This window comes from Pseudochaenichthys georgianus, chromosome 21 (assembly GCF_902827115.2).
Source record: "Pseudochaenichthys georgianus chromosome 21, fPseGeo1.2, whole genome shotgun sequence".
In the NCBI taxonomy this organism is placed as follows: domain Eukaryota; kingdom Metazoa; phylum Chordata; class Actinopteri; order Perciformes; family Channichthyidae; genus Pseudochaenichthys; species Pseudochaenichthys georgianus.
In genome coordinates this window covers 13,449,251-13,474,535 of record NC_047523.1, presented here as the reverse complement: position 1 = coordinate 13,474,535, position 25,285 = coordinate 13,449,251, and the positions used below count along the sequence as shown (strand labels likewise).

The 25,285-nt window shown below is 40.2% G+C and overlaps 1 protein-coding gene across 1 annotated transcript in view; it reads left to right on the top strand.

Moving 5' to 3' along the window:
• The first annotated feature begins 1,414 nt into the window (after positions 1-1,414).
• Positions 1,415-25,285, top strand: part of pth2ra (parathyroid hormone 2 receptor a) — a 115,619-nt gene continuing 91,748 nt past the window's right edge. The window contains exons 1-3 of the mRNA XM_034110473.1: positions 1,415-1,426; positions 3,516-3,605; positions 17,996-18,101. Of these exons, the coding sequence (XP_033966364.1) occupies positions 1,415-1,426; positions 3,516-3,605; positions 17,996-18,101 (208 nt within the window). The remainder of the gene's footprint in view (positions 1,427-3,515; positions 3,606-17,995; positions 18,102-25,285) is intronic.

The following is a 25,285-nucleotide window of genomic DNA, read 5'->3' as shown; positions in this document are numbered from 1 at the left end:
ATTTCATCCGAGGAGCTATAATGGCGGACTCAAATGAACAGCAGTGAGACACGTCGGGGGCGGAGCACATACGTGATGAAGTTAGAGAGATTCAGTAAAACATTTGAGTAAAATCCCCAATATGACCCAAAGTGGAATAATACTGTATGCACATTATTACAAATCAGTTCATAATCATCAGAAAATTTGCGGTGAAATAACTTTTATAAATCTTTGGGTTAAAACAACCCATATTCTTCAAGAAGCTTGTACTTCTTGGTCTTACAGTGCAGTTAGAAGAGAGTTACCTGCCAGACGTCCACGTAATAAAACAAATATTTAACATTAACACAAACTTTATGTTTACCACAAATATCCTTTTTGATTAAGAAATGAGGTTCCATTCCCAAATTAAACACAATGAACCAACCTACCGAGCAGACTTTCAGTGCGGACGGATTCCTGTAATGGCGGCCACCACAGATATTTTTTACCGGGCAAAAGCACCCACAATGCAATGCGCAACCAGTGTTGCCAGATTCTGTGAGGGACACAAGGTCAAGGAAAAAAAAGCCCAAAAGAAGTGAAGTGGGCCACATGAGCACTTTAAACCTATACAGCAACTATTAGAAAATAGCAGATCACAACGTGCCTCAACGCGATGCATTGTGAGCATGGACTGTTTATATAAATATATAAATATGGTTGTGAGCTTGTAGATCTGCTATTTTCAAATAAAATCTTGGGGGAAACTTATAATAAGCAGACCTGGCAACACTGTTTTCAACGGAAAAAGTAATGTAAAAGTCGATTACAGTACTTAAACAGTAAAATGTTACACCACATTGGCCGTAATTTTACAGATTTTTCTTAGAGTGCACAGCATCTGGCTCTATATCGGACAGGGCCACTATGCTAAATTGCTTTAATGAGCATTTTGTGTCCTGTGGTTCTCTATTTGATTCTGTCACTAACTCTGCTTCTGTAAACACCACAGTCTGTGACTCTGAACAATGTGGTCTGGAAAACCCTTTCAGTTTTACCCCTTTTACTGTTGATGTTGTTCATGAAGCCTTATCTAAGCTAGATCCTAGGAAACCGGCTGGCCCGGACAACTTAGAACCTTTCTTTTTAAAGATAGCTGCAGACTTTATTGCTCCACCTCTTACTTCTCTTTTTAACCTCTCCCTCAGCACAAATACAATTCCAAAAGTATGGAAGTCTGCTTATGTCTTGCCTTTACTGAAAGGAGGGGAGGCAACTATTTTAAATAACTATAGGCCAATCTCTAAATTGTCAGTTCTGGCTAAGGTTCTTGAACGCCTAGTGAGTGAACAGGTAAAGGAGTTTTTATGTAACAATGACATCCTGTCTAAACATCAGTCAGGATTCAGAGAGAAACACAGCACCATCACTGCCACAATGAAAGTGGTGAATGACATTACTAGTATTTTAGATAATAAGCAGAGTTGTGCAGCTCTATTTGTTGACCTTTCCAAAGCGTTTGACACCGTTGATCATCTCATCTTAAAGCAGAGGCTACTCAGTATTGGCCTATCCAGCCTTGCAGTGGGGTGGTTGGTGAACTACCTCTCTGAAAGGTCCCAATGTGTTCATTTTGATGGACTGTCTTCTGAGTGGTTAAACATTTCTAATGGTGTACCACAAGGTTCTGTTTTAGGACCACTTTTATTCCCCATATATATTAACAGCGTAGGTGATAATGTGGATGAAGCTACTTTACATTTTTATGCGGATGATACTGTAATGTATTGTGCAGGTCCCACCATTAAGGAGGCTGTTGTTAAATTACAGGCTGTTTTTAACATTATTCAGATTCAGTTCTCTGAATTAAAGCTTCTTTTAAATGTGGATAAAACCAAGGTAATGCTCTTTTCTAAAGCCAAAAAGACACCAGAGCCTGTTTTAGATATTGTAAGTACGCAAGGAACAAAACTTGAAGTTGTTGCCTGTTACAAATACCTTGGTATCTGGCTTGATGATTGTCTCTCTTTTAAACTTCATGTCAATAACCTGCTAAAAAAACTGAGGGTTAGGCTAGGGTTCTTTTTCAGAAACAAGTCCTGTTTCTCGCTTGAGGCCAGGAAAAGGCTAGTCACTGTGACCTTTGTACCTGTGCTGGACTATGGGGATCTGGTGTATATGAATGCACCTGCCAATTGCCTGGTCAAGTTAGATGCTGCGTATCACAGTGCACTGAGATTTGTGACAAACTGTAAAGCATTAACCCATCACTGTACCCTGTATGCAAGGGCTGGTTTGCTTTCACTAACTGTACGGAGGCTCAGTCACTGGTACATCTTTATATACAAAGCCATGCTAGGGAAACTTCCATCTTATATCTGCTCCCTGATCTCACGGAGAATTGTAAGTGGCTACTGCCTGAGATCGAATGCTGTGGTTTTATTAAATGTGCCAACTGCTAGGACTGTCTTAGGGAAGACAGCTTTTAGATGCGCAGCTCCTCTGTCTTGGAATAGTCTGCAAATTAAATGGAAACTGAACAATCTGGTGCCACTAAATGTTTTTAAAGCTCGGTTGGATGTTAGTCAATCAGAAGCTATTGGTACCTGCTTATGTGGATAATTATGTAAATGATGCTGTATGATGTCCTTTTGTTGTTCTGTTTATGCTTTTATGTTTCATGTGGAACTACTTGAACAGGTCTCCCTTGGAAAAGAGATCAATGATCTCAATGGGATTTTATCAGTCCTACAGAGGGTGTCGTATTGTCATACTGATATTCTGTACACACTGTGAAGACCACTGAGACAAATGTAACATTTGTGATATTGGGCTATATAAATAAACATTGATTGATTGATTATCTGTATAAATAAAGGTTTGAAATGAAATGAAATGAAATTGTAATTGGTCAGATAAATAAATGTAAATATTAATACACATTTTACCATATATTTTATAACATAATGTCTGTGGGTCAATAACAATGCAGTCAAAAGTAACGCACACACCGGTGATTAATCCCCGTCCCCAGCAGCCCGTGAGGTGAATACATGCAAGAGAAGACAATAACCACAATGGTCACATGCTGGCGTAATACGACACATGGAGGCAGGGTGCGCTTTCCAACTGTGTGGTGTGGTAGAGCAGGCTGAGAGGATTTCTCACACATAAGGAATTCAGAACAGAAATGATAAATTCCATCAATGCATTTGGCCGAAAATGGACGGGGGGCTCACTTTAATAAGGATTCTCCCCTCGCAATCTATGTCCAAAACCAGCGGAAATCTCCAGTGCCAGCGTGCGTCCGAAACTCTCCTCTGCGGGGGCAACGATGTCACGGTGACCATTTAACAGACGCTTGTTGAGTTTATACTAGTGGAGAAATACTCGGAATGTTTGCTTTGTTGAAGTCTATTCTTAATATGCGTTTGGGAAGCTCACTTTTGGACCACAATTTGCGATAGAACTTTACGTGAAGCTGCTTCTCAATGATGAACAGAGGAGATATCGAGCATAAGCTGTATGGTGTATACATGTTTACACGCCAGGAGATGAAAGCAGAAAGAAGAACGATGCATTTGTTCGTATGGATATTAGTCCTAAACTTTTTCTTGTGCTGGACCTCAGTTGACGCACAGGTAATTATGTATCCTTTGTTTTCAGCAAAATGCTTTCACCCTATAATAAAAGTATATTTTTAGAACTAAATTCATATGTATTGCCTTATAATAATCCCATCTTCAGCTTGTTAATTAAGGATGAATACAAATGTTAGCCTAATATTATTTTTGAAATTCACCCGCATAAAAGCTGCACTGGATTTATTGCCATAAAATGCAGGAACGCGCTTTACCTCTGATAATACACCGATAATTTTAATTGATCTTCCTTCAATATAACTGTGTTGCTGAGGGGTTTCCCTTACAAATACCCTTACAGATACAAACACATATAAATAAGCGGTCAGCCAGGGACCAGTATGAGTCATAAACTGTCTTTTTTTCCACAGTGTTTAGTGTATTTGCAACTCTGTATCAGGCGGATATCTTTGTATAGATGGTCACACAAATCTCTGCAACACCAGCACTGACAAACCAGAGCTAGGTTTTTTGGCTTCCCATTATTATAAAGTCATGTTTAATAAGGACTTGTTGGTTTTGTTGACTTATTTCGAAAGTGTGGTACATGTTTAAGGTTGGATCAGGACGTAACAAAACCTACTGTGCATCATCAATTACAAACCAGAGCTAGAAGGTTCTTTACGAAGAAAGTGCCAAGATTTCCCCCGAAGAAGTGTCACAGCAATCATTGCCTTAAATGCAACCTGATCTCACCAGAATGCGTGACTCCAGCACCCAATTGGACACTGTCTCTTTATTATAAGTAAAAGGTTCAAACTAAGTGGACCCTTCATCATCTCTGTAGCTTTCCAATATTGACTTGGAGGGTGATTTAAACAGCCAGATCAATATGTGTGGAAAACGAATGAATTGCTGCTTAAATGAGAATTTTTTTTGTTGCCTGTGATTACCAACCATTGATTACTGTAAGGAAACCACAGCTTGCCTTTCATCTCTGAAATTAAAACTGATTGTTTGCACTTATACTTCTCATCTCTCTCTCTCTTTAACATTAACCTTATTTTTTCCTCCAAGTTGATGAAGTGCTGCGCTCTTGTGCTGCACATGAGCCACAGGGAGTTAGGTAGTGGGCGTACAGATCACAAGCCTTTGATTCCAGAGGCTGAGCTGTGCATTTGTCTCATGTATGGTTAGGAGTGGGCTACAAAACGGTCAGGCAAAGATAGAGCTTAGCTGAACATCTGCGGCTGTTTTTGTAAATATTATATTATATTAATTGTGTTCCGGAATAACTTACAACAAGTGCATTGAACCATAGAGAAACAAACAAAAACAAAAGCAAGAATCCTGCAGGCACAATAGCTATTAATAAGCCAAATCATCGTAAGTATAATTGTATTGGATACATAAGAGAGAATGTTCCTACTGATCAAGGCGTTGTTGAAACAGGTGGGGTTTCAGTCTACGATGGAAGATGTTTTAACTTTCTTCCTTCCTATTGAAAAATACTTGATGATCTTCTTAATATTTAACCAAGCGTGGCCATTTATAATCAGCAAACTTCTATATCTTTAAAATATTCAGCCTCTAACCTTGTTAGTCCAAGCTTTCAAAAAGCATTCCCATTTATGATTCTGAGATTTCTTAACTATGGTGAGACAATCAGTATGCCTGATTGGTCTGCTAAGCAGCCGGTCTGAAATATTCTTTCATACGGTTCAATACATTACATTACATTACATTACATTACATTGCATTACATTACATTACATTACATTACATTGCATTTAGCTTTTATCCAAAGCGACTTACAATAAGTACATTCGACCAGGAAGACACAACCTTGAAGAAAACAGAATCATATAAGTACATCAGGTTTCATACAGCCAAGCATTTCAAGTGCTACTCAACTGGCTATAGATAAGCCAGTCCTTTATTAGTATATAAGTGCTCTGTTAGCAGTTCTTTGTTAGTAATTCTATCGCTCGAAGTGGAGTCGACCCTTGACAAGGACGACATGCTGAAAGGTTAAGAGACAACATGACTCCATAATGACTCTTTATTTAAATGTTCAGTGCGTGAATTGATTTAAAATGGAATAATTGCCATCCACACGCATAAGTCTATATGGTACCCACTTTGACACAAATCAAATCAAGTTTTATTTATATAACACATTTAAAAGCAATTTTTGGTTGAGCCAAAGTGTTGTACATGTAATAAAAACACTTTACTACAATCACAATTAAAGACAATAATTTACAACAGAAATATAAAAAACAAAAACACAGGGAATAGTCAGGTGTCATACTCCGCTCTGACTAGAAGGCCAGAGAGAAGAAGTGTGTCTTTAGTGATGATTTCAAAAACCCTAGTGTCTGGGCCGACCTCACATGGTGTTAAGGCTGTACAAAGGCGTGGAATTAAATGCACGACGCAGAGACAAACAAAGTATCAAAATAAAGCATTTTAATGTAATCAGGTAACAACACACTGAATACATAAAGTAACAAAACAAACACTCAATAAATTGTCTAACCTATACTATAAAAAACTACTTACTTAACCTAACTCTCTATGGACGATAACTCTAAGGACAATGACAACAAGATCTTAACGCTGGAATGTTTGCAAGAACACACAAGGCAATCTGGCAACGAGAACTATATATACTAGACAGACAACACCAGGTGAAGACAATTTAGACAATCACAACATTGGGAAAACAGACAAGGCAGGAAACATACTTTAGACACATGAGGGTAGACAAGACTATCAAAAATAAAACAGGAACCTATCTAAACACAGAACATAAAACCTAAACTAAGGAAGAATCTTTAGCAGAGCCGTCTACGCACAACACATGGAAGGGCAGAGTATTTCAGAGCCTGGGGCCAGCTGCTGCGAAGGCTCGGTGCCCTCTGGTTTTAAGCCTGGTCTTGGGCACTATCAGCAACAGCTGGTCAGCAGACCTTAAAGCTCTGGCTGGGGTGTAGCGATGGAGGAGTTTGGCTATATAGGCCGGAGCCAGCCCATTTGGGGCTTTGAAAATAAATAATAGGATTTAAAAATAAATTCGGAACCAAATTGAAATTGGGGTGATGTGGTCACGCTTTTTGTGGCCAGTCAGAAGACGTGCAGCTGCGTTTTGGACTATAGCTGCAGGCGTTTAATTGAGGCCTGGTCCATACCCACATACAGAGCGTTGCAATAGCCCAGTCTCGAGGTAACAAAGACATTAATAACCATTTCTAGGTCTTTAAAAGATAAAAACGACTTGGTCTTGGCCAATAGTCTTATTTAAAAAAAAAATAAGACACAAGAGTAAATCTGTGTCTTAATGTGGTTCTCAATACAAAAATACCTTGTTTGTTCACTCGAGTTAATTGTCCTGACAGTACAGGGTTGCCACAATAAGACATATTGCTTTTTTTATGCTATTGTAATTTTGCAAGTGTGATTTGGAAACCAGATAATAAAATGAATGAACATATTGTACAGTTACTATAAAACAAATCTTTAGGGGCTAATTGGCTTCTTTAGATAATAAGCTTTGTATCCCGCCAATGCAGTCCAAGGGTATTTCACATTTTAAGTTTTTCAGGATATCCTTAAAGGAAAAATAATTGTATGCTTTATCTGAATTGTTAAATACTCCTTTCTGATTGGTCAATTGCAGAATTGATAGTCTGTTATTTCCTTATATTCGACCACTGCTCTGAAAAACGTATTTGTTATGGATGCAGTTATAATGTTCACACACAGCAAACGGATCAAAAAAACATTTATTATATTACAATATTTCTACCTGTAATTTAAAAATAGTATGGTCACTTTAAAGCAAGTTTTATCGACTTTAAACCTACTTTTGATTTGGAAAACATGTAACCTCTTACAGCTAGGTCCTTCAGATAAAAGCGTCACTACTATATATTACGGTGGCCCTGAAGTGCAATACACCACAGCATTTCAGAAAACACTACAGCATTTCACAAAACGCTACAGCATTTCACAAAACACTACAGCATTTCACAAAACACTACAGCATTTCAGAAAACGCCACAGCATTTCACAAAACGCTACAGCATTTCACAAAACGCTACAGCATTTCAGAAAACGCCACAGCATTTCAGAAAACACCACAGCATTTCACAAAACGCCACAGCATTTCACAAAACACCACAGCATTTCACAAAACACCACAGCATTTCACAAAACACCACAGCATTTCACAAAACGCTACAGCATTTCAGAAAACACCACAGCATTTCACAAAACGCCACAGCATTTCACAAAACACCACAGCATTTCACAAAACACCACAGCATTTCACAAAACGCTGCAGCATTTCACAAAACGCCGCAGCATTTCACAAAACACCACAGCATTTCAGAAAACACCACAGCGTTTCACATTAGACGAAAAGGGTATTCCTTTAGGGAGAACACTTCTTGTTTGTGATTGGACAGAGCCAGCCAGAGAAGCACTGCTGTGATTGGTTGTTTTTGCTGCCAGTCAAGAAATGACGCTTCGTGATTAGTCAACACCCGACAGCGAAATATGTCCCAACACATCAGCCGTTAGCACACACTCAGAGCTCACAGCTCCTCATATCTGTTCAGAAACTGGACAAAAGTTAAACATGTACAAACCACAGACTGTCTGTGTCATGGTGAATACAGTCGCTGCTTTATTTATGTCTGTATGATGTTGTTGTGAGTGTGGACGGAGCAGCTACAGGTTAGTTTAGCCTGATGGATCCGATTCCATTCAGAAAACACGCATTTTAAAAGCTTTTCGCCTGCCGTCTTGTCTGCAGACTTGTCAAAGCGTTAATTCATGGTTTTTACTAACCGTTATCAGTATGTAGTTACTTCGGCATCACTTTGAAACGTGTACTACAATTAAATCACGGTCAAATATGTTCATTTTGTTGTAGTTGGTATCTCCCATAGGATTTACATGGAGATATGCCCCGCCCCTCTCCAGCGCGTCCTGTTTGAATGACAGGAGCAAACACAGCTGACAGCCGCGGTGAAACTCGAGCGATTAGAGCGATGCGAATATTGGGTAGTCTACCATAGTATTTACATGGAGATAAGCCCCTTAAAAACAATGAATTAATAAAGCATTAATTCTGTGTTTACTCCTGTCATTCAAACAAGACGCTGGAGAGGGGGCGGGCCGTATCTCCATGTAAATCCTATCGAAATCGGATCGATCAGGCTAAACTAACCTGTAGCTGCTCCGTCCACACTCACAACAATGTCATACAGACATAAATAAAGCAGCGACTGTATTCGCCATGACATAGACAGTCTGTGTTTTGTATATGTTTAACTTTTGTCCAGTTTCTGAACAGATATGAGGAGCTGTGAGCTCTGAGTATGTGCTAACAGCTAACGGCTGATGTGTTGGGCCAATCACGAAGCGTTATTTCTTGACTGGCAGCAAAAACAACCAATCACAGCAGTGCTTCTCTGGCTGGCTCTGTCCAATCACAAACAAGAAGTGTTCTCCCTAAGGAATACCCTTTCTGTCCAATGTGAAATGCTGTGGTGTTTTCTGAAATGCTGTGGCGTTTTGTGAAATGTTGCGGCGTTTTGTGAAATGCTGTAGCGTTTTGTGAAATGCTGCGGCGTTTTGTAAAATGCTGTTGTGTTTTCTGAAATGCTGTTGTGTTTTGTGAAATGCTGTGGTGTCTTGCACTTCAGGGCCACCGTAATATATAGTATATACTGTATAGTTGTATGTGTAGGGTCATCACATGTTGAGTATAAGCATTTTACAAGCATGTATTTCCTTGAAATACATTATTCTACTTTAAAGGATTCAAAGGCTTTATTTGTCATATGCACAATAGCTACAACATAGTTATGGCACTCACAATCTTGAGTCTCAGCCTCTTCCAACAATGCAAAACTGAAAATACTGAATATGGAAGGTGTAAGGGAAACTTCTATGTAGCAATGCAGTGGGAGTCACCGACTCAGGAAAGAGACACGGGAAGAGCAGGAGCTTTGATGTCAAACACTGATGATTTATTTGGAGCTTCGGCCGGAGAATTCACATCACAAGTCACAGCAGCCACGATCTGACTGCACGGTAGAGTTGTCACGTCAAATCTGAAGAACTCTCCCCCAGACCCAAGTATTTAGCTAGTACAGAGAGCATCATCAACATGCTGCATAACAAGATAAAATCATAACACCTCTATCAGCTGACGCCAACAGGCAGGAACATAGAATCATAACACCTCTATCAGCTGACCAATCAAACATTACATTGTGCAATCAAAAAGGATGCTATAGTATAGACGAAGTGGTTCAAGTCAGTGCAAGAATAAAAACATATCTACACATAGTAGTATACAATAGTATAAGATAAAACAGAATGGAAAATAAATAAGGTAGAGGAGAATAAATACTGTATACTGTAATAATACAATGGAAATGAGGACTATACACATTATGTACAAATGAAGAGTGTATTATGAACGCACAAAATGTGAAGGCATTTCAGAAAGCTCAGGAGTTCAACAGTCTGATAGCCTGTTGGTTAAAACTGTCCCTGAATCTGTTGGCTTTTGCGTGCTGTTTCTTCTTCCAGATGATTGCAGACAGAACTGTGTGTTGCTGTGGCGATGTGGGCCTTTAATAACCCTGTGGGCCTTCTTCCTGAGATGCTTAGTGAAAAAGGTTCCTCTATACTGTAGATGGCAGCTCAGTCCTGGTGATGTGCTGTGCAGTTTTCACTAGCCTCTCTAGAGTCTTACGGCCCCTACACACGGCGGCGTGCGTTGCCGCTTCAACGCTTCTGCTTCAACGCTTCTGCCCATTCACTTTGAATGGGGTGACGTCACGATTCGCCGAACTGCATTGTGGGAGCAAAGCGTAGCTTCTCTCGTGGTGCTCGCTGCAAAAGTAGAGCAATGTTCTACTTTTGCCGCCTCGACGGAGGCGTCAGCCAATCAAATCCCTCATATGCAAATCTGACAGTACAAGCACTAGCCAATCAAACCGCGTGTATGTTGGGAGAGCCAGACTGCAGTTATTTCCCATATGTCAAAAAATGGAGGAGAAAATTATCGTGGCGGTAGGGAATCACCCGGTACTCTATGACCAGTCCCTCTTTACATACAGGGATACAAACCGGAGGAGCCAGGCATGGGGGGAGGTGGCAGAGACAGTGGGTGAAACTGGTAGGTTTTCGCTTGTTTGGGGAGTTTATATCCAGTGTACTTCGTTTGAATGGACAGCTAGCAGGCATAGACAGTATATTTAGCCAGCATGGATGTAGCACGAATGCTTTGCTTTGTATGTCCGGGGCGGGACATTCATGTGATTGGTTGTTGGTCGTGTTGCTCGCGTTGACTCCCCAAGCTCAACACATGCCAAGCGGCAACGCACGCCGCCGTGTGTAGGGGCCGTTACGGTACGTCCACACAGCAGCTTTAGACGAATCTTCCACCGCTTCCAAGCGTAGGCGGCACATGAGGCTCAGGTTTGGGAAGGCTAAATAACTAAATAACTTTTTTTTCATCTTACGCTGCCCGCCTCCGACATCTATAGAAAAGAGATCAACTCAGTGAAAGCACCGCCTGCTGACCGATCAGAGCTCAGTGTGCGGAGTTTAAATCTAGTCATATTACAGGAAAAAGGAAATGCAGTTTGAACTGCCGTATGCAGAGAAGACGCCGACGTGTCGCACTTATCATTCATATCACACTGACACAGTGGCGGTTCTAGAACATTTTACATGGGGGGGGGGCAAAGGGGAGGCAAGAGGTCATGCCAGGGTGGCATAGGAGGGCGGACAGTACGTGGTATTTTATACTGTATATAACCTATTTATTGTTAATTCATGCCCTAACACAAGTGTTCTTAATGCACAATTAAGAAACAAGGTGTTCAGACAAACAATCGGGTGCCCTTTGAGTCCCGCAAGCTTACCTCAACCATTTTAAATGAAAGGAAACTACAACATTTATTTTAAAGCAATGAATTAATGGAACAGGTTGTTTTGCATTACAATGTCAAATTAAATATATATTTTGTTTTAAAAAAAATTGGTTGACAGACATATTTGCATGTCCTCACTAAGCATTATTACATATTAATTTAATATTAAACAAATCAAAATGGCCAATTATCCCAAAATGTTGCTTCTAATATAATCATATGCTTGTCAACTTTAACTGATCAAAAATCAATTATGAAAAAATACTTGAATTATCTATGAAATTGCAATATTGTCCCTCAGTTTGTTTCAACTCCGTCACGCCATACCATTTACCCTCCTTAAAATAATGGATCAGTCCATGTGTGATCTGCATTGAGGGAATTACATCACAAAAGTGTCAGTTTCTTCTCTTACCTATATTTCAGTTTTTGTATTTTCAGATTAAGATTGACAAGCTCAACATTTCAACTATGTTGTATGAATTAATAATAGTAAATAATTAATAGTTTTGCAAAATATTACAATTTTGTAATGTCCTTGACTTCTATGTGGTGCCATATCTTAGCTAAACAAGGTCTCATGCCTACTTTTTGTCAAAATCTTCAACCCTGTTACATTTTTTCAAGGAAATTCCTAGTAGGCCTAATTATTTATATTTTATGCCTGAGGTGGGAACATGTAAGTAGTCCACTACCAGATGTTATGATCAAACATTTTGTTTTCATTTTTCAAAGATATAAAGACCCAAAAGGCACCCGATTCAGAGAATACTCAGAATTCTGCATACTGTAAGTACTTAATTATAATTAAGTACACAAATGACATCACCCATCTCTTCAGAGAGCTAAAGGTGACCTGTGCAGCAACACATTTCAATCAATATTTGTCAATACTAAGAGCTGCTAGATTGTGCTGCTGTAATGGAATATGTAAGGAGAATAAGAACATACCATGTGGTCCAGCTAGAGTTTCATCTGCCTCCTGATCCCTGCCTCTGGCCCTCTTTCTGATACTTCATCTTTATTCCTCACATTTTCTTCTTCTTCACTAATGTCTTCATCTCCTCCTCTTCCTCCTGCTCTGACCCTCCTGGTCTCTTCATATCCTCCTCTTCCTCCTGCTCTGAGCCTCCTGGTCTCTTCATCTCTCTTTTCCTTTTCCTTTTTCTGTTCGTCCTGATCACTTCTCATATGTCTTTTTGTTGTTGTTGAATCATACTCTGGCCTGCAAGAGTCTACTTGTGAAAAGCACTGGTACAAATGCTTGTATAACTTTACACGTTAGGGCCATGTAGCCTAGCTAATATGTAGCATATCATAAATATAACATCAGAAAGTATTGATCAAGCGCACACAGGCAGCTGTGTTTGGATCCAGTTTTTACAGTAAAGGATGTATCCTGGTTTCATTGATCTGGCCTCATGGCTGTGATGTGTAGTTTACGTGGATTTAATAGTAGGCTACCGCGTAGTTTAGCAAAGTGATCGATCTCCCAGCTAACGCTGTCTGCGTAGTATTTTGTAACGTAACGCCCCACACAGCGCCCGTCTGTTAAACGCTATCGATTCAAACGGTAGCGTTTTATTAATATTTAGTTTCAAGCTCTCGTCCTTATTAAAAACAAAACTAGTGGAAAGGGAAATGCTCCCAGGGGAAGCTGATCCATCAACACACTCTCACTCCCTAAGCGTCCAATAGCGACGTTTGGTCAGTGTCCGTGGCGTCCAATTGTGACGCTCCTAGGCTCCTTTAGCGTCATAAAGAGACGCAAATAGCTTTCAACTGATTGCAATATATTCCCATCTGCGTCGGGATTTGACGCTCATGGAAGCACGGCATTCGTTTGTGTCGGCTGCCCTTAAATGTAATGTGAGCGTCCATTCCCAGGAGTAAAGGATGGCAGAAGACACTACACTACCCATAATCCCCAGCTATCGTTTGGACTACGCCATGTGCTCTGTTTGACAAACCCCGTGATAGTCCTCAAGCTCTGTGATTGGAGAGTGTGCTCCGAGGGTTAAGCCGATTCTCGAACAGCACTTGAAATGGGATGGAACCACGGCAGACTGTCCAAAACTGGATTTGAACGGGTCCACCGCGTCCCCCCTCCCCCACCCCGTCCCCAGAACTACACATGCTGGCTATTCTGTTTCGCAACATGTTCTCTATGGCACGTCTCTACTGGGAGTTGTAGTTTTAAAAGACGTTTTCGTATTTCCCATAATAAGAAGTTGCCAGTATTAAACTGTGTACATCCCTGGAGGTTTAGGGGACAGGAAACACTCACATTTAAAACATATAATTAATAAATGGGTGAAAATGTCTTGTGCCCTTTATGGGCAGTATTAATATATATACCCACATGCCAGCTAAGGTCAGAAGAGCTTTATTTAACAGCTGGTCTTATGTGTGTGACCCCTGTGATAACATTACATTAATTGATAAGCCTGAAACATGCACTTGTCAAGGTTCAGAGGCACATTTTGCAAATATGGCAGTAGCCATCGATCATCTTAAGATAAGATATACTTTATTGATCCCAAGTTGGAACATTTGCGTTACATCAGCATGTGTAACAGTTAAATATGCAGTTGTGTTTATTTGAAAATCATTTAGTATAATCACACAAATTCTGTGTTTTATATTCAACAATTCTGTGTTCTTTATTTATTGATTGTTCATTACCTGACAAGGCCGGAGATGAAATATCTACATACATCTTATAAGAGTATAATACATTATGTATAATATCAGTTAAAATAAGTGCTTCAACATAGTTAACATTGCTGGAGGTATGCACAAATATTGATAGATGTCTTGTAATGCACTATTGAGGAACCTGCAACCCAAGTTTTTCATTCAGTGCAGAACTACACCACAGATGTGTAGGCCTATATGATATGTCAATAAACCTTAGAAAATCTTGAAATCTTGAAAGGGATGTGCAAAATAGTCATTACATACAGTCTTTAATTAACTATTAGTAGAGAATAACGAGTAATGAATATACTTTATAGGGATCGTATTAATATCTAATAATAAAAATAATTAAATGCAATAACATGCTTTAACCACCAGGTGTCCCTTTATATCAGCTGTGCACCTTTATGGTGTAAATACAGCCTATCTACCAATTGGATCAAATATAAAAGCGAGCCGAATTAGTGTTGATACTGCAAGGAGACGTATTGTGTGAAAAGAAATGTAAGATGTTGTTTAATGGCTGATATATTTATGATCCACGTCACGTTTTCAGTTCCTCATGTTTGTCTTCTCATCAGGGCTCTATAAATACAGAACTACGGCAGATATGTAATATGTAATGCAGCCGAACCGTGTATTCCAATGCCGTTATGTGATGACTTTCAAAGAGAAAAGCAAGCACACTCGGAATAAAGTATTATTATTATTTTTTTTTAAATGTTTTCGGTCTGTTTCCGGTATTTGTTAATGACGATGTGCTGTGAGACTGGAATTGCACAGGGGGAAAATAACGTAGGCTATCTTTAGATGCGGATTTTGTTAAACTAACATGTTTAGGCTGTGGACCAACACTATACATTGACGGGGAAGGGGGTAGCAATAAAGATAACACCATTAAACAGTTACACAACATAACAGAAATAATATCGATAGCAGCGTCCCTAGCAACCACCTTGGTAACAATGAAAACGTCGCGATTTCCTGAGGTAATCTTCGTAATAACTAGCAAACTAAAGATCATGTACATCCACTGCACACATAATCTGAAATAACAACTCATATTTCTCGCATCAAATGACATCAAAACGCATTTTAATGGCCAAACTAACTTTAAAATAGGCATTTTCCACCTAGAATAAAACGAAGTTCGGCCATGTTTTCTTTTTCTGCAGGGAGAAATTTGAAGATCATGTGACATAGACGCCAGCCATCGGAATGAATGGTGAAAAAAACGGGGTTTGTCAAACAGAGCACATGGTGTAGTCCAAACGATAGCTGGGGATTCTGGGTAGTGTAGTGTCTTCTGCCATCCTTTACTCAGAAAACATATTTGTTTCTCCAAATCGAAGGGGAAAAATACAAAAGCATTGCACACAATTTAAACCAATCAATGTTGTGTAATTAACAAGGATAATCTGGTGTTTTTTAGTCGATGAGTAGTGCAGATATCACTGTAAAATCAATCGACAGTAAGAGGAATACTTACTTCCGGGTGTACAATTCTCCGTTATCCAATGGGAATGGACGCTCACATTGCCTTTAAGGGCAGCCGACATAAACGAATGCCGTGCTTCCATGAGCGTCAAATCCCGACGCAGATGGGAATACATTGCAATCAGTTGAAAGCTATTTGCGTCCCTTTATGACGCTGAAGGAGCCTAGGAGCGTCACAATTGGACGCCACGGACACTGACCAAACGTCGCTATTGGACGCTTAGGGAGTGAGAGTGTGTTGGATCCATAGGTGCTGGGACAGCTCGCTCCCTCTCTGCAGCGGTGTGAGCCGCGGTCTGTGTGAACGCCGCTCCGCAGTTTAATGCAGGGCCGTAGCTGCGTTTTTAACGGGCCTAAAATGATATTTCAAATGATTCAATTTTAACTAATGTAATGCTTGTTTTGTTGCTTGAGAAGCTTGTGGAAATAGTGTAGGTTTTTTTTAGTACAGTTTTAGGGAAACAAAAGTTAGGGGGGCAGCTGGGGGGGCAAGGCTCTACAGTGGGGGGGCAGCTTGGTAAGGAAAAAGAGCCGGCTCCTCTGCGGTGTGAACAGGAAAAAACGGTGCTTATCAGGCTCAAGCTCCGAACCGGCCCTGGAACCACGTTGGTGTGAAAGGGGCATAATAGGCCTGAAGGGTACAATGTTATTGAATGCTGAACTGTAGTCAATGAAAAGCATTCTCACATACATTAAGTGTTCCACTGAAGGGCAATCGCGTAGTCTGTGGACCTGTTTGCTCTGTAGAATAACTGAAGGCGGTCCAGAGAATAAGGGAGGGAGGAGTTGATGAAGATTTTGACCAACCACTCAAAGCACCTCATGATGATGGAAGTGAGTGCAACTGGGCATTAGTTGAGGCATATGGTATTAGTTTTTTTGGTTACAGAAACTACAGTGGACTGTTTTTTTAGGAACTACAGACTGGAGCACTGACCGTTTGAAAATGTCTGTGAAGATCTCTGCCAGCCAAACTGCACACATAGTGAGAGCACAGCCGGGCACATCTGCCTTGTTTAAATCCAGAAGGCAGAGGTCCTAGGCCTTCTATACCTCCACAGCCTGGGAGCTCTGAAAACGTTAATAAAAGGAGTGCAATTTATCTTAGATGCAGACAATTCCTCAGCATCGCTAGTAGTCCTTTTATCATCTGTTATTTTTCTTAGTCCTGCCCACATGTTTCTAGCGTTAGAGCCCTTTAGTTAGACTTCACCTTGAATGTTCTCTTTGCACCGTTAAATAACTCGCTTAAATGAGGCTTGAAGGTTCAGCCTACAATGTTATGATGTAATTGACTAAATAAGGATGTTTACATTTGACCAACTTTTTGGGAATTCACTCTTCTCGAATCATCCCTCCTTTGCATATGGGTTTTCAGCTGGTAAATCATATATTATAATTCACCAAAGTTACAAATTGGGATGTTTAAATGGGTTTTAATGCTCCTACTGTACAGAACCACTGTTTCACATACAGTACAGCAGCACAGACTCTCCCAGTATACTCTTCTTGGGAATGGGAACTTGCACAAAACAGTGTCTCTAGGCTCCTCTTCAATTTGTCTGTCATATGTTTGACAGATTGAGTCGTTTTTGGTACAGATGCCTCAGGCACTGTCATGGGAAATAAAATGTTCAAATGATGTGACTAACCAAATAACCCCAGTAATGACTCTAAACTCTGACAAAAACATAGTTACATGGTACAGACGCCCCCACCAACCCATGATTGAACGGCAACAATCAGGGAATTGAGCAGCAAGTCCAGTAACCTTTGACTTCAGTCTTCTACTGTTAGAAATCATGTTTCTTTAAGAAAAAAAAGACTACATTACCAGGAAATAGTCAGGAAATCCTCAGGAAAAAATGTGAGTGGAAACTGTATGTGAACGGATTTAAAAGTTGAAGTAATGATGGTAGTTTGTTATAAGAAGGGCTTAAGTCTTTAGATCAATTATTTGAGGCTTTAGCTGTGTATCTAGCAGTGTTACCAGCACAACTTGATGTAAAATACATTATATTATATACACATTAGATGAGAAGAAATAAACAGATGCAAAAATAATCTCTCATGAACATAACAAAAGTGTTATATTAAAACAACCTTATATGATCAGATTTTGTTTCTCTCTACTGTTTTCACTTGTAAACGTTTTCACAACTTCCCTGTACGTGGTTGCCAAAAAAGTTGACCTCGCACCCAGCAGATGGCTACCGAAATAAATAAGGCAAATTATAATTTGCATATGAAGACAGTGACAGAAGTGATCTTGTTTGTTTTGCTCCACAGACGGGGTTCGATGTCCCTCTCACTGCACACGAGCAGATGTACATCCTTTATGAAATCAAACAGCAGTGCTACCAGAACCTCTCCAACATTGATCCCGGTGTCACAGGTACATACAATGCACAGAAAGTTGCTTTGATGCTAAACAATTCTGCACTCTTTGGATTATTTGGTTAACATTTTTTGGGAATTATTGTTATGTTTATGTGAATGCGATGCTGTTTCAAATGGGAAACATGGCAGGTCAAACTTTGAAAGCCCTTGGTTTTTTGTCTGTTATGTGGATCATTTCAGTTTTTTTTTTGTTAATGGTTCCATGATTTCAAAGACAGATGTGGTAAGACAAATACAATGCTTACAAAAACCATAAAAGAAAAAGACAAAGTGGCTAACGTTAGCTTAAAAGCTTCTAGCTTCAAGGATCGGCTTGCTCACACTGGATTAATAATATACAATGTACTATTTTTTGAAGAAAGCATTTTTTTTTTTTTAAACCTGTGACTTGGTAAAAATAATGTTACCTACTGAGTCAAAGATTGTTTACCTCATTTATTATCCACAACTTGGTGTCTTTTTCCTCTCAGTGCAAACTTACATGCAAGAAAATTCAAATATGTTTTTAGGCTACATGTTATGTCAGAATCTTCAAAGGTTCCTAAACAACTCAACTACCCAGTTGAGAAGGCTACTGTCTACAAGAAAAGCTTACATTTGGTTATTTTTGTATGTTAATAAATCTCAAAGGAATATGGGAAATTGCAAACTAACCAACAAAAAGGGCAACCCAAAATTAGCATCAATCTAAAATATGACATGGAAACACAATGTGAAATGCAAAAAGGTGAATGCCTTTCAGTTGTGTTTCTTCATTATAAATATTGAAGTATTGTTAAGCTGCTCTTTTATTGGTAAAAGCTGTCAATACAGTTCTGACAGGAGCTTTTGAAATTCTAGTATTCAATTTTCTTTCTTGCACTTTAGTTCAGCTAACAATAAAGGTTGATAGCTGCCAAATGAAACCTGCATCAAGTGCTTTCCTGCCCTTCATCAACCACCCACTCTCTGTTTAGATGCTCTCATTTAATTATTTCTCTGTTGTCAGTCAACCTTATAAGCATACTTTGTGGTTTGATTGTGGCTTATGAATGAAAATGCAGACAAACCATGACTCTGCTGTCATTACACTCTGGTCAAACAAGGCTGTTGTCTGTACATTCAATAAAAAACAAATCTTTTCATATCGGTTGGCAGGGATGGGCAACTTCGATGGTGGTGGGGGCCACTTAGTTGATGCAGATTCACTACACACACACACACACACACACACACACACACACACACACACACACACACACACACACACACACACACACACACACACACACACACACACACACACACACACACACACACACACACACACACACACACACACACACACACACACACACACACACACACACACACACACACACACACACACACACACACACACACACACACGTATGTAATTATTAACAAATATACTAAGTCTGACATCTTCATTGATATTTTACAATCTTTCAGGGAACATCCTCTAACCTGTTAAACCCCGAGCCTGTTGTTCAGGTTTCAGGCTCGAAAAATGACATTCCCAGAACAAATGACTATAACTTCACTTCTAAAAGGTTTATATGAATAATTGTTGTTGTCAAAGCAAGGTTACATCTTTGAGTTGGATGTAGAAGTGTCAGAATCAATATAGATTTTTCTGTGTCAGAGTAAATTTAGATGGAACATAGCAAAAAAATGTAAATTCCTGTCTCCGCCTAAAGAAAACCCATTACTTATAGTGAAGACCAACCTTGAATGATGGGTTAGTAGCCTAAAAGCTTTAGGAATCCAAAGTATAACATATAATAAGTACCCTGTATCAAGATTGAGGCAAAACAAGTGACATTTGACCTTTTTAGAGAGGTTTATGTAAATGAAGTCCAGGCGGAATAAGCTTTGGGCACATTTGGGCACATTTGGTTCCATCAGTGCCATTTGACCTTTTTCAGGTACCAGACTATACAAATTATTGTATTATATTGAATAATCACTATAGGTATTCATTCCACCCAAAAAATCCCAAAAATATTTCTTAAAAAAAAAAGAATTCTTAAAAAAATAAAAACAAGTTAAAAATATTTGTGTGTGTGAGTGTAGGTGTGTGTGTGTGTGTGTGTGTGTGTGTGTGTGTGTGTGTGTGTGTGTGTGTGTGTGTGTGTAGCTGTGGGGATATGTAAGTGTAGCTGTGTGGGTACGTGTAGGTGTGTATGTGTAAGTGTAACTGTGTGTGTATGTAACTGTACCAACGCACTATACAATAAAACTACACTGTAGGTCATTGTGTGTAAGTGTACTTGCACAATAAAAAACCCCGGAAACATAGGTAACATTTGTACGGAGCCCCTAAAGGGACATGAAATTAAAAAAAAACAGAGGGAGAAAAAAAAAAGTCATCTCGTGCGCACGAGAAACAAATCCGTTATCCTGACTTTATTTTTTTTGACAAAGTTACCGATGCACCAAGGAGGAAGTTGAACACGAGACAACCATGTCATTGCAGACTGTTATGTTTACGTGGGGAAATGACAGTGCATACATTATTTGAGATATATTTTGAAGTCAGACTTAATTTTATGGACATTTCGGCCAGGGGTGTAGAGCTATTGGTTTAAGCACCGGATTGGCAAAAAACAGGAGAGTCTGTAAACCAGTCTGCTTTGATCTATGAATTAATGTCCGTGACTCTCAGAGTACCTGCTGCCCGCAGCTGTCACACACACACACACACACACACACACACACACACACACACACACACACACACACACACACACACACACACACACACACACACACACACACACACACACACACACACACACACACACACACACACACACACACACACACACACACACACACACACACACACACACACACACACACAGAGCCAGTGGCGGACTGGCCATCGGGACGTTCGGGACAATTCCCATTGGGCCGGTACCGAAGTGGGCCGCCCGTTGACAGTTTACGTGGGCTGGGCTGGGTGCGAGTCCCGGGCTGATTTTTAGTCCCAGTCCGCCCATGATTTATAGCTGTTCAATGAAGGTAAACACAGTGTAGGCGGTGCGTAAAAGCTCTTTGAGCGCTGGTTCTGCTCTTCTCTGAGTTACACCTCCCGCTGCCTCCTGGAGTGACCACACACCCCTGGCCGAAATGTCCTTAAAGTGAAGTCTAAGTACGATATATATCTCAAATAATGTATGCACTGTCATTTCCCCACGTAACCTTAACAGTCTGCAATGACATGGTTGTCTCATGTTCCACTTCCTCCTTGGTGCATCGGTAACTTTCTCAAAAAAAAATAAAGTCAGGATAACGGATTCGTTTCTCGTGCGCACGAGATACTAACCCGTTATCCTGACTTTTTTTTTCTCCCTCTGTTTTTTTTTTTTTTCTTCATGTCCCTTTAGGGGCTCCGTACATTTGACTCCAACTGGGGCAGATTTATTTCAAACATTTTACCAACACACTATAGGCATGTAAAAACAAACATTTTACCAACGTACTATACAATAAAACCACACTGTAGGTTTGTAAAAACAACAAATATTTTACCAACACACTATACAATAAAATCACACTAGGTATATAAAAACAAGTATTTTTTTTTTAAATAAACACTTGCAAAATGTTATACCTACCTGAACTTTATACCTACCTGAATGTTCCAGTATTTAGGTCGTGCCACTCCCTGAAACAGTTCCTTTTGACAGTGAAGCACAGAGGGACCTGGCACTTCCTGCAGTACACAGGTGTCTTCACCCTTTTGAGTCCAGCATCTAGGCACCTCCCGCAGTTATTCCTGACCTTGGTGGCATCTTTCCCATAATACTCGGGCATGCATGTGGGTGGTGGAGGAGTGGGTGGTGGAGGTGCAGGGCCTTCAGCAAACTCCAACAATTCTGCAGCAAGCTGCTCCCTGAAAGTCTTCTGGGTGTGTGGCTTTGTCCTGCTGGGGTCACACCTCATCTAACAAATGTGGAAAAACAAAGAGATTAGATTAATTCACTGGTTTATACTTATAGGATAATATTGGACTATAAATGAATAATATTACACCAACTAAATAAGTAAACACATGTATATTCATTCACTGGCCATTCATTTAGAAAATGTAACTCCAAAAAGACAAGTAACACTATTTAGCATTTTGCCTAATCATTCCTGTAGCTTCTTGCCTAAGCTAGCACTGTGACGCAGTTTCACCAAACACACAAGTAATATATAAAAACAGAGAGATTACATACCTTTCCCGTGGTGGAAGTTCAACATCCGAGTCACTACTGTCCGGATCCAGGTCTGGCTGGAGGAGATCTTCATCATCCGACGAAGAGTCATCTGGTATGATCATAGCTATCGTCAGCTAGCATCTCTAGCACCTGCTCTGTGGTGAAGCTCTCCCTTCTGGCTGCATAATGCGTAATGGAGCCGGAGCGGGCTTAGTTTATACTACGCAGGATCATATCTTTGGAACCCATTGGTCGATGTGGGTGATTGACACCTTTTCTGAACCGTTAGAGCCAATAGAATCGAGTGACAGTTAGTAAGTCCCGCTAAACACTTACGTCAAGTAGAGAAAGGTTTGCGTAAACAGCACGTGAGACAGCGTTAGCTCGGGACTGCGAAACGTTATACCTACTCTGCTGCCATGAATGTAATGATAGATTATCAGTATAGATGTCCCGATCCGATCACGTGATCGGGGATCGGAGCTGATCGCGTGATTTTCAAAAGATCGGAATCGGTAGAAAAAAATCGGGGATCGGGAATTTTTTTGTTTGTTTTTTTATAAAATATTTTTATTCTTTTATTTAATGTTACAAAACAAAAATGACCATGTTCATGTCTTAAAGTCATCCTGAGGACTTAGTTTTGGTTTAAAATTACACAACATCATGTATGTGTTGCTTTCTTTGGGCTTGTTTTCATAGACCTGGTTGCTTATTTCTCTGAAATCTGGCAACAGAGTGGGCAGGGCGCAGTGTCTAATAGTAGCAGTAAGCTAACGAGAGGCTACGTTCAGCTGGTGACTCGGCAGTCGGGACAGAGAAAATGTCAGGAGTTTGGAAGTATTATAAAATTGAAAGCGAAGGCAGTGTAACAGCCAGATGCAATGTTTGCAAGGCAGAGGTTCCGCGTGGTGGAAAGAACAGAGCTACGTTCAACACGACCAATCTAATACGCTACCTGAGAAACAAACACCAACAACAACACGACGAGTACACAGCGGCCACTCAGGTAACAGCACTGAAACAACCGACACATTCAGAGACTTTTAAAAGGAAAGAGAAACTGCCCCAAAACAGTGAAAAGGCCAAAAAAAATAACAGCCAAGATAGCTGAATTCATCGTGTTGGATGACCAGCCGTTATCTGTTACCTTTTTTTTCTCTTAATGCATTGCATAAAGATCCATGGGAGCCTGCCTACAGACCTCCACTCTCAGGACAATTCCGGTGCAGACCTCCACTCTCAGGACACCTCCACTGTCAGTACAGGAAGTGATGATTCTGACGCGTTTTTTTCCCGCCCACCGAAGGACTCGTTTGATGGAAGTTTTCAAATCACAATGGAGACTCATCACGGAGGTGATGAGTCCGACCACCGTGCACTTTGGGTCAGCCTTGGTCAAGCCCTTTTGACCCCCCAGCCTGGTTCTGGTAAAAGTTTTTCGCTCAAATGACACCATGGAGATATGTAACGGGAGTTGACAGGGGACTCTGCCCTCCTCACGAGTGCCTATTTTCGGACACTTTTTTCCACGGTTTTATTATTTTTTAGGTTATTTCACCCGGTTTCTACCGGGGACATTGCCCGGTCTCGGGTGTCGCCCCACGGCCTGTGTCCAGCCCCCCCCCCCCCCCCCCCCCCCCACACTCATCCATATATTAACGGTTTTTGACAATTGTTGTTGCATTTTTCTCCTCTCCTCTCACTGATCGAATGGCAAACGCGACCCACTGTCGGAGGGCCTCCACGCCGGCCGATATGAAGCGTGACCAAGACGCACCGTCCAGGGGTCCCGCAGCGGGGTGGAGGTTCCCAGCTGGAACATCTCCACCTCCGCCGCGGTGCACCCGGCAAACACGGTTGTTTCTCGAACCTTCCACTGTTGTCTAGCGGGTGTAACTAAAATACAAGATATCGTATTTATATATATAAATATATATATCTATATATATAGATATATATATATATATAGATAATAAGTGTCAGTGCTATTTTATGTTGTATTAGCGTGCATTTCCTGTTCGGAAAGTGGTGCTGTACTGAGAGTAAACAATACAAGGTGTCCCTATTTTTATATATATCTATATACTTTACGTATATAATAAGTGTCACGATCCGATTTTATTTTGTATTTGCGTGCATTTCCTGTTTGGAAAATGGCACTGTACTGATAGTGGTGATTTTATTTTGGAATTCTTAGCGTGCACTTCCTGTACTGACAGTGGAGGTGTCCTGAGAGTGGAGGTCTGCACCGGAACTGTCCTGAGAGTGGAGGTCTGCAGGCAGACCCCTCTCTAAAGATCGGATCGGGAAAAATCGGTATCGGCAGATTGTCAAAATCAAATGATCAGAATCGGATCGGGAGCAAAAAAAGGTGATCGGGACATCCCTAATTATCAGGAAGAATTCTAAAGTGACTAAGAGACATTGGATTAACTTTAAGCAGCGTTTTTATTCCCTTGAACACGAGCTTTGATCACAAAACAGCAACGGTAAGACATAATTATTGTTATGGTTTTGAAAACTGTTTTTTTTTTTCTTCTCTGTTCTGGCTGCTACGTCAGTAACTTTGTGTCCTACAGTGATGATACTTATAACCAAATAATCTGTGGAGTATCAGCTTTCAGATGATATGTATTTTGTGCAGAAAATATTAAGTTTTAAGGATCGTTTTTGTTAGTTAGCACCGGAAGTAGCATCTGCCCGTTTTAGCTAAGGGCTAATGCTAACACTTCTTGTGACACTTGTGTTTTGTTTCTGTAAAAATGGTTCGTATTGTCAGTTAGCTGAGATTCTTCTCGTTAATCTGGTATAACACATTAATAGTTTTTAAATATTAAGATGCCCTGAGACACAGTGTCATGAAAAAAAAAACCAGGGTCTCCGGGGCTTAACAGGCTAATAAGCTCACTAAACAAATATCAGTTCACAGAAATGTTATTACATTTTTAAAAGTGGCATGTTTGTA